Source organism: Anguilla rostrata, chromosome 6 (genome assembly GCF_018555375.3).
Source record: "Anguilla rostrata isolate EN2019 chromosome 6, ASM1855537v3, whole genome shotgun sequence".
Classification (NCBI taxonomy): Eukaryota; Metazoa; Chordata; class Actinopteri; order Anguilliformes; family Anguillidae; genus Anguilla; species Anguilla rostrata.
This window is the reverse complement of record NC_057938.1, coordinates 43,029,569-43,043,679: the sequence shown is the minus strand read 5'-3', so window position 1 is coordinate 43,043,679 and position 14,111 is coordinate 43,029,569. Positions and strand designations below refer to the sequence as shown.

Genomic DNA, 14,111 nt, shown 5'->3' with positions numbered 1-14,111 from the left:
TAAAAATATTTTTATCGCGTGCAGCGAGGCGAGCCGTTGACCAGCGAACTCCAACGGGAGCCACTGCACGTCTGACGCTCGATCACACTGCGAGCCTCTTCTCACAAAAAATATCTAATCGCCCCGTTTGTTTACCATCAGCTTATGTAACGATTACCGCTGACTTGTTCTCTTCTTTTAATCTGCAAGCAAAATCCTCACCTGCAATATTCATGCACATTTTTTTACCCAGCAAAAAGGAACGATTTTTAAAAATCATTATCTCTTTGTGAAGAAAATCTCTTGTCACTAAGGTGAACTATCACATGGATGTTCAAGTGGTTTCGTAAAACAGCCTACACGCGCGCTAAAGACGGTTTCGGGCACTATGGGAACAGAAGGTGGGTGGGGGGGGCGGGACAGACGGCCTGAAGAGGAGGGGACCTCCCCCCCAAATCTCCTAGGGCATCTTGGGGACGGCCCCTCATCCCACCTGAACTGAATCGCTGACTCCTCAAGACTAGGCCAATGTTGCCATGGTTTACTCTACTTTTAAGAATGAGCATGTGCCTACTTTACCTGTGTCATTCAAACACAGTGAAAACACAGTATATAATACCACTCACATACACAAACAAACACACACACACACACACACAAACTCCAACTGCCTTGTAATTTACCAAAATGACAAAAAAATACTCAGATGTTATTCAAATGTCATGGCTTTGTGGTATCTGTCAAAAAAACAATCATTCATTCTAGTTCACGGAGAGACCATTGTAATTAATAAAGGAAGATTCAGCGTCACAATACAATGGTGAACATCAGGTGCAGTATAAACAGGCTTTCAACAAGGCACAAAGAAATCCAGGTGTTCTGTACAAGCAAGAGTTGCCCAACACTTCATTTTCCTTCACCAAGCCTATGTTACTGCAGCAATACATTATAAAGACATTGAGAATAGGAGATCACATATAGTGCACAAACACTGTCAGTCTATCTGTTGATAACCTCATACACGGTGGCCTGTGCATGTTTGACACCCTTGATAAAGATGAGCAGAAAGAATTCATAATAGCACAGGTAAGCTTATTGTAAGTTTGCATTCTTTTATACTAATCCGACTGCTCAGAGAAAAAGCAATAATTTTATTACCCAGAAAGACTAGCATCAAAATTATTTGCACCGATGTTTTCAGTACCTTGTGCACTCTCCCTTCAGAAGGATGAAACCGTGGAATCATCTTCTATGTTTTATATAGTTTGGTGAACATATTTGTGGGGGAATTTGTGACTATTCCCCCATATAGGATCTTTAAAGATTATTCAGATACTTGTCTGCACTGGACTGCCCTCTTCAATTCAAATTGGTTGGTTCAAGTCTGGAGACTGAGGTGGTCACTGTAAAACAGTAACTTTGTGGTCAGTTAGTATTTCTTGGTTAATTTGAGGTATGCTTGGGGTCATTGCATAAAGATCCACTTGCGTTTGAGCTCCCTGGGGGGGCCACAGGACCCCAGGACCCATAGAGGCAAAACAACCCCATATTAACTCAAAGATCCACCACCACATTTCACCCTAGCTATGAGTGCCTTTTCAACATAGGCCTGCTTCTTCCGATGACAAACCCGCCACTGGTGTGCCTGGCCAAAAAGCTCAATTTTGACCTCATCTGACCATAACACCTGGTTCCAATACAAATTCAGTCCTGATAACCTGATTGGAACTGAGAGATAAAACAAAAGATGTTGAATGCAGGGTTGTGAACAGACTATTGATGGGCAGGGGGATTGAAGGAAAAGGGCGAATTCCTGTTTCACTCACAATCAGTCATACATTATAAATGTTTCACGTGTGTGCTATTATGTCCGTTATTTCTGCTTTATTAAAGCTTTATAAAAGTATGCAACAGCACTGGTACAATACAAACAGGCACCGATACTTATGTGGTTGTTCCCTTAACTTGAATTTAGTTTTCACATTTGTGAAGACATTCAGCCCTCGTTCAATTCTAAAGGCCTGGGACGGAAAACACTAGCTTTTCAACAAACCTCAAGCAGACTTATTTTGGGGATATTTTTACACTTGCATATTACAATGTAATATGCAGACCAAAATGGCTGACAAGCACCTGCTGCTACATGGCCGGATCCAATTGCTTTACGTGACACTGCCGCTAGCTGCCTCCTCCAGCTCCCTCTCTGTTTTTCTGCCTTCCCTTTGAAGGCATTGCAATACAGAGTGAAGCAACTGGATACTAAGTTTAAGGCAATATAGAACAATGAATTAGATTTTTAAAATTCATTTGTAATATGTCATGTAGAAACAAACTCAATTCACTTCTAAGTTAAAGTATGCTTATTGATTAATATCAGCAAACTCACTCAGCACAGGACAGATGCAGAGTACTAAAAATTATTATTTTATTTTTTTTATTGAAGCTTAATTGATTAACATTACTTTCAGTCAGTCACCAAGCCCATCCTCAATATGGCCATACAAAAGCGTGTGTGAACGGGCCTCGATTTCCCGTAGTCTCGTGCCTACAGAAAGTGCAGTAGCTTCCCCAAGCGCACGGTTTCAACCGAATAAAAAGGATGGGGGAACATAAATCATTGATCGCTGATGGTGATCATTTGATTCTGGGAAAACAGCAATAAAAATATAAACATAATAATAATTATCTAAGAGGGGCACTTGGGTCATCAAAGCAAAAAAGGTCTTGCAGTCTGAAACCCTTCTGGCCTCCCCATTTGTACATGCCTGGTTAAATGTACTGCGATAGTGCACCATGAAAAGAGCCCGTAAGCAATTACATTCAAAATGAGAACGGAACAGAACACCACTGTTCAAGGCCAGAGACCACTTTGCTTATTATTGCCCTTTTGTCATTCTACCGGCAAAACGAATGTAATGTCATTACTTTGGGGGAACCGGTCTCTCTCTCTCTCTCAGCCACCGGACGAGCGTCACTACCGTTTCTAGGGTTGCTTACACGCGGCCAAGACTAATGTGTTCCACAATTCAGACCTTCACGGCAATCGTTTCCTTTCAGATGCGGAACATAAAGGGGTCAAACATAAGGAATAATTGGTTTCATGTGATTCTTCCCATAAAAAAAGTATTTTAAAGAGGAAAATTGACTCAATACAAATGAAACGCAGTTAAACAGAGGTAAATGCAATAACATATTGAAGAGTAATTGTTTGTATAATGTTTTTTGGATTACTATTACGATTTCAGTCCCAAATATCGGTTGGTTTCCCATGCTCATTCCAAATAGTCAATCTGCAAAGCAGGCGTTCATGCCCATCAGATAAATTGCATTTGGAACACCCAATGTAATTGAACAAGATGAGGGCGAGCTCTAATCCCACCACACACTTGCCTCTCTTTTTTGCGAACAATCTGAATGACCTTTTTTTACATTCTGCACAAACAAACACAGGGAAATATAACACAAAATACAAAAAAAGGGCAAAAGCAAGGATGGAAGGCTCTAAAATAAGGTCCACACAACTAAACTTTGAGGAAAAACTTCAGCGATGAAGAAGAAAATGCACAAACATAACATAACTGTTATCAGAACCAGCCCAGTGCAACCTCATACTTCCACTGTGGCTTGCAGATAATGCCTGGCCAAACCAACTGGCCAGACGGATCACATTCTCTCATCGACATTGCATCTATTTGCTTGAACGTGAGAACATATGGTAAGGCAATGCCGTACACAGCTAAAAGAACGACACAAATGGGACCTTGTTATGTAACGTCCTGGTTCAGCAGTCTTAACAGTAAAGGACATGTGTGTGTGCGTGTGAGCGTGTGTGTGTGTGTGTGCGTGCATGGGTGCACATGGGAAGAAGCAGGGGGATGTGGTTGAGAACTCCATCTGTTAATAGACTGTGCTCCTTCCTAACACAGCAGTTAGGATGGGGTCAATAGTCTCCTTCCACCTCCACTGCTGTTGAACTTCACTGATTTGACTCTTTCAAAATGCAGGTGCCACCTTCACGGCAAGGAACAAAGCGGCAGATAACAGGGAGATGCAAAACCGCAACCATCTGCAACTCAAAGCGCTGCCGTGGAACGAACTGCAACCGTTTCTTCGCTTCCTTCTTTTAACATCAAAACAACCCCGGGTTTCTTTCCAACAAAGAAATGCTAATTTTCCACCAGGCCAACGATTTCTCTACTATCTGTTCTGAACAAATAAATGCTGAGTGGCCTGTGCTTGCCAGTCAAAAATGTCATCACGTAACTACTTTTCAATGGCATGGCCTCAACCAGGAATTTTTGAGCCTTAAACGCACATTCTATATATTAAAGACTGAATAAGATGTAGCACTGTGGACTGTTATTTACATTATGTTTAAAAACGTACACGTTATATTCATCAGAATGTAACACAAAAATAACCCCTCTTTGAACTAAAATCTGTTTTTGTCTGCAACAATTTCAAAAACATTTCAAAACATAAAAGATAAAAACCGATATGAATTTTCACTCATCATTCATCAATCAGCAATAATTTGAGCTGGAATTCTAAGGCAAGTTAAAAATTGGCAACTCAAAAGTTCATAAGATAATAAGTAGCCAAACATCTTTTCAAGTATATGAAAATATACGTTTTCTCAGTTCTAAATTGAATTAGGGAACATTTCCATGCAAATACAGGTGGATATATGGTCACTATACCAACCACTAAAATCTAAAATGTACTGTAATCAGAACAACAACAAAAAAGCGATCACTACTGACAGGAAAAGGTTAATTACCTTTTGGTCGACTATTGAACAGACCAGGTCTTTAACTGCAGAAAGGGACAGATCATTCGCCTCGAGGTTCACCGTTTCCCTGGTCAGGCCAATCTGAAGAAGGAATGACACTCCGTGGAAAGAGCCACGGGAGTTGGTAGGGCTTGGAGCGCTCGCACTCCCGTTCGAAAGGCGACTATACAGCGGCGCCGGCGGGCTGGGGGACGGCGAAGGAGTTGGCGGAGCAGCAGGATGCTGAGAGAGGGGGGAAACTCTTGGTAAGGACGGAGGAGACGGGCTGCTGCCGGTAGACATTGGCTTTCTTCCTCTTATGTATCAAAAAAGAAAACTGTGTACGGTTTGAAATGTTCAGAAACCCAACAGCTCTAAAAATGTTCAAGAACAACACTTCGGTAGATCCTGCATGTTTGTTCAGACTGTTGGAGCTTCACTGATGAAACAGTCATCGGTTAAAAATCAATTTCAGTAGCTGCGTTATCGTCCATATATTGTTTTCCTATTTATCCATTTAAATAAAATATTCAAGAAATGCAGACATTGAGTTTTCCAAGCACTTAATGTTGTACTGTTCCATAAGACTGCACAAACAAAATGTATGAGTTTTAACTCAAGTCACTGAGATAGGTCTGTTGTTTCCGACAACATCCTTGCTAACTGTTGCAGTTCGGTTAAGCGCTGACCAAAGTCCTGTCCAAACTCTGGGTTACGCCACATTCAACAGGGCTGTCCCAGTCCAAGAGGATTACTGGTGGACGGGCATTTTCCTCCGTCGTTGCCTGTTCTTGTCCGACGTCCTGTCTGTCAACCACCGGAAATCTAGAAACGAAAAAAGCAAAACCCTAATATGGACACAAATCAACTGTCAGACAGCTCGTTACGATGAATGTGTTGACCTACGCAACAGGTTGCACAGTGGCTCATGAATGTTTCGCACCCGTTCACCACATTGCTTATGTTGATCATAGCCTTCCAATCCAACCTATTTAACAATGCATAGTCTACACTTCAAATAATAGCCAACAGCAACACACTATTTTGCACGATATATAACTATAGCCTATTTTATTGATTACGGTAATTAGTTGAATACAGTCCGTCATAAACAGGCAAAATATCATAGATCGGGATTGCAGAAATAAAGAGCGCAAAATGTGAGATCAGAGGACAGACACATTTACCCTATTTTCAAATATTTTCAGATGGCGGATTATTGCAGCTTACTATAATAACGCGGAATGTCTGCTTTAATCAAATAGGCTACATTTAAAGCTGGCTTTACTAAATCGGGCAATACTACTTCGGCAGAGAAGCGTTTTTGTCATTGCCCACATTTCTTTCATTTCAAAATGCATGAAATAATTTGAAGAACAGAATAGGCTAGTCGAATTAGCCTATTAATTCTAGGCATTAGCTACACCTTTCTTGCCCCGTTCTTCTTAAGTGGAGCCAACACCGTAGCTCTTGAACAAGCGATTTCATGGTTTATAAAATAGGCTACATGACAACTCCATAGTATCTAATAGGGAATTAATCAATATTTATAATGAAATGAGACTACTGACCAGTTCTAACAGACTAAGAGTTACGATACCCTGTAATAAAAATAACATCAACGTTGTCTACGATTACAAAAGTTGTAATTGCAAACACACAACAATAAAGGATAGAACCGCTATAATTGCAGATTCATTACTGCAAACAGTCAATGCAAAGATAATGGCACAGCGTGGCTATGCACTTTTCAAATGTTACACATCTGGAGCCACAACTTTCACATCTGGACCCTCCCACTTCTAAGTGGATAGCGGACTTCGTGAAACTCGTTTAATTCCCGTATACTAGCCAAATATGTTTAAATAATAACTATATCTTGGTAACTTCTTTCTTCTTCCTGACATTGCAAACATTTATTATGCGCAGTAATGTATGTAGCGTTCACTTAATTCTATTTTATTAACACATAAAAACATCACTTTGAAAAGTATTTACCTTCATCCAAAGGGCGGTTTTGTCTCCCTGGTGGAGGGCTCCACAAAGTTCTAATTCCAGAAAAACCTTACAGAAAACACGAGGAGTCGATTCACAGCGTTGTTGTGAAACAGAGTAGTGCTATGGTTTTTTCACTGCATAAAATTCACCAGAGTGAGTAAGCTTTGGCGAGCACCAAGTTTCATTTCCTCCTTCCCCCCTCTTGGAAAACTTTCCTCTTCTCGCTGCCAGTTCGCAGCTAGTTCATGCGCATCTTATTATCCCTCCAGCTGTAATGATCCCCCTCCTACAATAACACAAGAATAGCACAAATGGATTGTGGGCTATGTAGTTTAGTAATGTTCTTTCCACATGCTAAAGTAAAGGCAGTCTTGAACAAATAAACTACAGTCCCCATAGTATTGTTGGACGCCGCAGCGTTCGCATAGTTGGTGCGCATGCCTATTACCATCTTTTTTTTCTGGCATTACAAACTGTAATGATGGCTGTGGTATCTGCGACCTCTAACGGTCTGGTTGAAAATACAACAGAAACAAAAGAGAACAAAAAGGGATGGTTATCAAAGCGTACACATTTCACGTATCTTTGGAAGCCTGCGTGGTTTGAGGTGACAGAAACAAAACTCTTGTATGGTGAAAATGAAGAGGTAAGATACAGGATTATCGTTACATTACAGCACCTTGTTTGTCATACAGAATAGGCCTAGTAATAAATACACTGTCCAGTGAGGTGCTTGAAAATCGGAGTAGCCAACTGCAGCAGCTACTGTAGGTTACATGATTACGTTTCCATGGCAACAAAGCAAGCTTATAGTTCCCTTCCTTGTTTTGTAGACAAGCACCGCAACTCTGAACATTTTATCCTCAGCACTTCGATTAAAAAATGTGTAAAATGCTAATTTTCGGGTTATGTAACTGTGTTGAATAATTACCTCGTGCGACCCCCCATTACATTGCTGTTACGTCGCTATGGCAACCTGCAGTTCTTATCTGACACAAAAAAGGTGGGACGGAAATTAGCGCAACATTACAAATTAACTTAAAATTAAGCTAACTTATAATAATTGTGAATTGTAAAAGTGAGGATATACGATGGATCGCCAGCTACGCTTTAGATTGCTGATGATCGCAGTTCAGTTAATGTAAAGCCTAAACAAACATCTAGAGTAGACTACACACGTTAACTTACCTAGAGCCTTTAGTGACATAGACAGTCTATGATAGACTTTTATAGAATGGTTCAAATATAACATTGGCCCACTTACTGATTGTTATTTTTTGTTATGCTGAGATGTTTATACATGTTGGTTCATTTTATTAACTTGATAGCTGTAGCTAGCTATCTGGTTTGCGCCAGGAGACTACATTTCGGCTACATCTGTTTACGTAACCATCCAGAAAATAAATAGTCGTAGTAGTGTTGCAATTGTGACGTAGCTAACAAATGGAACTATAGATGATGTAAATGTTTTCAGGCACTTTATCATTTTAATATCTGACACAAATTTTATATTGACTAGGGTCCCCGGAAGACTATTAACCTCATAGGTGCGGAGGTAGAGGTGTCGGAGGGAGACGGTGCTTTCGGCTGGACAATTACCCCGAAAGACAGCAGACGGACCTTCTTCCTGCGGGCTAGCAGTGAAGCGGAACAACAGGGTTGGATGCTTGCAATATGCGAAGCTCAGCTAAACTCGAGAGAACATGCCTCAAATGCTTGCGTGGTGCAGTAGCTGGTGGATGGGCAATACTCACTTCGCACTATTTCTGTGCTTCAGTTTTTCTGATCGGGATAGTTTTGCACACCGCTACATTTTCCCCTTCCCCGGTACGTTTTTATTGGGTCATGCATAAAACAGAGACATCAAATGTCAATATTTTCTATTTTTATGAATGGCGAGCAAAACACAGTATTTGTACGTCTAGTTTACAAGTTTTGATAAGTAAAATTAGTCATTTTTACGATATATTTTATAGGCCTACTCAGGGAAACGTAAATTATAATTTGTGGAGTAATTTCTTTTAGTGGTCTTTGCTTTCGTTATTTTCCATAGAAAAACTGTATTCAAACTGATGGCGCCATCATTAATGTTTTTAACCGCCAAACATGTTTCTTGTTTCGTTTGCTAGACCCTTCAGAGGTCAGTGCACACAACACTGATATAATTGTATGCATAATTAGGCCGTCTGCCAGTCAGACCAAATGCATGGAAATTGGAACGAAATATGGGCAGAATAGGCTAGTTTTAAAGAAAGAAAAAAAGCTCAGGTTTAAATATCTGTTGTCTTTTGAATATATTGTTTTGCAAAACATTTTCCCAAATGAAATGGGTTGTACAGACCCAATCCTTTTATTACCAGCCACACACATAATCACACTATTAAGAGACCAGGCCTGTAAATATTGACAATTGCCATGGTATGTATGGTGCCTCCCAGAGATGTCCTGGTTTGGACCGGATGGATTGTAGTAATATGTAAATCTTTTAATTTGGTGGAAATGAAAAGGTCCTCAAAACAAGAACACGAAAGTAAATGGACATTAATAAATTGACGTAGAATAATTAAAGGGATGGAGGTGTCAAAACACAAATTAAATGAAATTACCTGAACATAAGTGCTCAGACAGAACTATTTCTATTGGAAAATAGCCTGTTGTTTGCTTTCAGTTCTGCAGCATCCCTCTATATGGTCAAGATTTCCACAGCCAGGTCAGACGTTTACACTGTCAGAAAAAATGCAAGAATTGCACCTATGGGGGTTCAGTGGCTTGTAACTGGGACAGTACCCTCAAGGAAATACCCATTGTACCCTTTACCCTTTTAGATTAGTGTTCTAAGGTACAAATAAGGCCAAGTGATTAAAAATTAGTGGTAATTGTACCTTAGCAAACAAAAACGGGCCCCTACCGTACCCCCTTTTTCTGACAGAGTACTGCAGGACATGGAGTACCTTCCAGGAGTCATAGGGTAGCTTGCTGATAAGAGAGGCAGTGGTTGAATGTGCTTTTCTCGGCTACAATAAGCCTTCCTTTTAATTTGCAGTCTAGTTGATTTCCTGCTAATTTGGTTTAAGGAATAGCATGCTTAAGAATGGACATGCCTCAGTTCAAATTGAGCTGAAGAGTTCTCCATGAGACATGTATATATTCTTAAGAAAGTACGGGGCAGTACAATAATATAGTCCCAGTAATAACTTATGAAGAAAGGCATGTTTGCTTTGTGGGTTTTAGACCAACAGGTCACAGGGGGAAATTAGTTTAAGGTTTATTTCAAACTGACTGGAAGCACATTCACTCAAGGTGTTCATTACCAGACACAGTCGTAGCTGCACTGGAGACAACAGAGTAATGCCAAAGATGCTGATACATTTGTGTGTTCGTTGATTCTGGGTTACCTTGTGCACACTGGTGTTTATTCCACCTGAAACCATTCACTTATCTCAGTCCTGCTCTAGAGGAGGACATCAGTTTGACAGAATGGTGCTGAAGCTTTTTGAAATGAGTTCTGTTATATATGCCCTGTGTATTGCTCTGCTCAAGCAAGGTGATACATCGGACCATAACAACAAACGTCCTGACAATGTGTGCACAAGATCACATCCCTTCAAAGTACATAAGCCATTCATATGTAAAGCCTAAAACAAAAATTGCTCCGCTCATTTCGTCATTTAGACACCCTCCGTTGTAACACGCCTATTTTAATGACACAGAGCTGCAGTGTCCTTTTTTGTGATGTTGCGTCTATTTTTCAGCCAATAAGATTTTGGCAGATTACAGGAGCTTTCAGGTCACTGATGGGCTATAAATCAAAATGAGTGTCATTTCAGGTTTTATTGCGCCTCTCTGCGACAACCTTGGAAAGTTTCAGCCAAAGCCTTGTCGTCCTGTAAGTTCGCCGTACTGAAGTGAAACTTGTTTTAAAAAGTAACAAAGAGTTCCTGTTCTCCTCATACAGTGATGGGAAATGCGCGTGTGTGCGATGCCAGGGTATCTCCGGCCTGTGACATTATAACAACACAAGTCATGTGGGGGCTGAAAGTGATGAATGTGTGAAATTTGAAGTAGATCTGATCTGAAAAGAAGAAGCTACAGATTATGAAATATCTTACCAGTCACAACAGGCCCTGATTTTCATAAGGCGACTGGATTGACATTGGATTACAGGCATTTAGCAGGCGCTCTTATCCAGAGCGACTTAGCCAACTTTTACATAGCATTTACATTGCATCCATTTATACAGCCGGATATATTCTGAAGCAAATCAGGTTAAGTACCTTGCTCAAGGGTATGACGGCAGTGTCCAACCTGGGAATTGAACCTATGACCTTTAGGTTACAACTAAGCCCAGTTCCTTACCCAATATACTACACTGCCGCACCCCCATTGGCAATGTGTGCATGGAACTAAAAAGGTAAAGCATAACGTTATTCTCCTCTGCCACCAACGAATGAAAACACTGACGATGTTTAGATGCTAGCAAGGTCAGCATCTTTCTCAGATGGCGCTGAGAGAGGGATAACAGGGTTTATCCGTTAAATGTCAGCAGCTGCTCACAGTGTGGATCAAGCAATCAAAGCAGATAAAACTGGAATCTGCAGTCTTGGGTGGGGTATTTTAGAAGGCCATCGGCCAGTGGCCAGTGTCCATTATTCATGTCGCAATGGGAAGAGTTGCGATCGATAAGATAGGTCAGAAAGACGACTCGGTCTCAGAGGTTGCGAGAAAACCCACAACGCGCAGTTAAACATGCGCTCTCGCAAGACATGCACTTTAAAACCAGCCAGCAAAAGCATGCTGGCCAACAGTACACTTCTAGGTTAACACATTGCATCAGTCATAGTGTGGTAGTCTGACACAGTAGAAGTGTGTATGAGAGGTTATTCTACTATGGTGCTGTGTAGAAAATGTGGGGGGTGGGCTGAGGGGACAGCAAACAGATAGCACCTGCTGCTGAGCACTGGACTAAAGCGTTCGCCGCAGAGCCCTGACCTCACCCACACAAATACCATGGCAACCAGTTTCACAAACACACGGGGCACGTAAAAAATGCTCCCTATGCTTTTAAGTACCCGGTGGGAATAGCAGCCTTGCACATGATACTTTGTATATCCAAAAAAAAAAAGATTTTATCTGCTAGGATCATAATATCTGCTCTTACTGATATTCTAGAGACGGATATGAGAAGAGGAGCTGTAGCAATGCATTACTGAAGCACACAGCTCATTTAATTCGCTTGTATGTTGAAATGGTAGCTGTCTATCACCCAGGGAAGCACTACACATCGGGGGTATTTGAAGTGAGTTTCTCTCCTTCACTGTAAAGTGAGATCATGATCGTGATGAACGGTGCTGCATAATTGCGATCTATTTTATAATTATTTTATTATTAAGTATACAATGTGGCATACTTTTCAATGTTAGGCTTCAAATTAAGTGACATGTATGTCTACACACACACAAATATATTTATTTTTTCTTGATTTGGCTCTGTACTCCACAATTTTATATTTGTGATCAAGTAATTCACATTAAAGTGCACATTTTCAGCTTGTATTTAAGGCTATGATTTGCAGTTTGGTTCACCAGAATTGTCAGACATTATGGCTCACGTTATATAGACTTTCACAGATGATAGAAGACCCTGGCATGTCAGTGTCCTGAGCAAGACACCTAACCTACCAACTGTTGGCAATGAGGACAGTAGCGCTTGATAACTATAAATAGCCATTTACATACCATGAGTGTGCTTTGTGAATTCGTGGTAGTTCTGAGACAGGCTTGTTTGTGCTACAAGAGTACAGTCAGTTTCCATCTGACTTATTTAGTCTAGTGCACTCCCTCCTGCCTAGGACAAAATGACCAAAATTGGTCTTAATGTAGATGGGTTTTATTTTAATGTCTCATTAGGCACAATTGGTGATCTGCTAGATATCAGTGCAGTATTTGTCCCCACCCATTCTTCTGAAGTGCATATGAAAAAAGGTTTTACGGGAAAACAAATTCAGTTAATGTGCTTTCCACTTCTCTCCCTTTAAATGACTATTTAAATTCTCTACAGCGGTTTACAAGAGCCTGACCAAAAGAGTGAGTTCACTTTTATGGAGAATTAATTGTGACAGGCAATTAATGCAAAAATAATGAGCTACAATTTATTCAAATACCTTTTTCCTGAGATTTAGTGTAGATGAGCTAAATGGTCCCATACTGTGATTTGTATATGAGAGGTATTACATTCAATTAATCAGTTATGGTGCATTGATGCCTTATTGGGTCAGGACATTACATTTGTCTGAACTGTTTTTCCAGTAATGGAACAAAACTATCTATAGCATCATGTCTGTGTATGTTATGTTTTTGAAAAATCTGAAGCAGTGGGAAAACTGGCTGGAAAAGTATCCTGAACCTGTACATATTTGCCCTGAACCTATAAGGGAGCAGTTTGATCTCTTTCCAAAACATGCCGTGTCATGCAGTTTCCTGTTGTTGTCAGAAGAGGGCGGTCTTCTCATATGTTTCCAAACTGTTGCGTTCAACCCAAATTTAATGACCAGTAAGAGGCTAACTGGATTCCCCTATCTTAACTGGGTTAGTGTGTAAGTGACCCTAGCCTGAATTTCGGTGGCACAGTTCATGGACACCTTTAATAAAAGCTTGTATGTTCAGGGTCAATATTTGCCAAAGCTCAAAAGCTAGGCCAAAATCCAGACCAATATTTACTCAAAATAGAGCAAATATATCTTCAGCTCAATGCACACAGCTTGTTGCATGCAATGATTATATACAATAACCTGGGCAGTACCTCCCCCGCCCATATGACGCGTGTGTGTACGTGTGTGTGTGTGTGTGTGTGTGTGTGCGTGCGTGTGTGTTCTGCGCATGGGTATCAAATTCACACATCAGTTTTTCTTAACTCGTTTCTTCCCCCTGTCATCATTTCTTCCATCTTTACTCAGTATGTTTCTGTTAACATATGCTTGCGTGGAAACAGTGTATCAACTCCATATGTGCGCTGGTACTAGTGCTATTTAGGTTCACCAATGGTACCATCAATTTTCTGTGCTTTGCTGTCTAGGGGTGCAACTTTGAGGGCATGCAGGACATGTCAAACGTAAGTTTAGGAGGCTCAGGGGACCCCCAAATCAAACGGCTGAAATACAAACCATTCTACAGAAGTTCATTCCTGGAAAGAAAATAGCTGTACTCTATATAATTGTTAAAGAGGTTTTATGTTTCAAGAATTAATATAGAATATCACAGAACATGTTTGAACTGTTTATATTCAGATATAATGCATACTACTGGGATTCCTTAGTCAAAACGCCGGTGTTTGTGTGTGTGTGTGTGTGTGTGTGTGTGTGTGTGTG

At 40.6% G+C, this 14,111-nt stretch overlaps 2 protein-coding genes across 2 annotated transcripts in view; one reads left to right on the top strand and one right to left on the bottom strand.

The window, feature by feature from the left end:
* Positions 1-7,023, bottom strand: part of LOC135257277 (serine/threonine-protein kinase D3) — a 58,112-nt gene extending 51,089 nt beyond the window's left edge. The window contains exons 1-2 of the mRNA XM_064339851.1: positions 6,749-7,023; positions 4,760-5,575 (exon numbers count right to left, since the gene is read on the bottom strand). Coding sequence (XP_064195921.1) covers positions 4,760-5,053 — 294 coding nt within the window. The 5' untranslated portion in view covers positions 5,054-5,575; positions 6,749-7,023. The remainder of the gene's footprint in view (positions 1-4,759; positions 5,576-6,748) is intronic.
* Positions 7,024-7,222: 199 nt separating this feature from the next.
* On the top strand, positions 7,223-10,833 carry si:ch73-111k22.3 (pleckstrin homology-like domain-containing protein). The gene is made up of 2 exons (XM_064339850.1): positions 7,223-7,394; positions 8,268-10,833. Exons 1-2 carry the CDS (start codon positions 7,227-7,229, stop codon positions 8,478-8,480), a joined length of 381 nt encoding a protein of 126 aa, XP_064195920.1. The 5' UTR covers positions 7,223-7,226; the 3' UTR covers positions 8,481-10,833.
* The last annotated feature ends 3,278 nt before the right edge of the window (positions 10,834-14,111 follow it).

What these genes read in the sequence shown, in the direction of transcription:
- si:ch73-111k22.3 (XM_064339850.1), top strand. Translation starts at nt 7,227, where the DNA reads ATGATGGCTGTGGTATCTGCGACCTCTAACGGTCTGGTTGAAAATACA. An exon ending in TGTATGGTGAAAATGAAGAG is followed by an intron (nt 7,395 to 8,267) that starts GTAAGATACAGG and finishes TATATTGACTAG; the next exon opens with GGTCCCCGGAAGACTATTAA.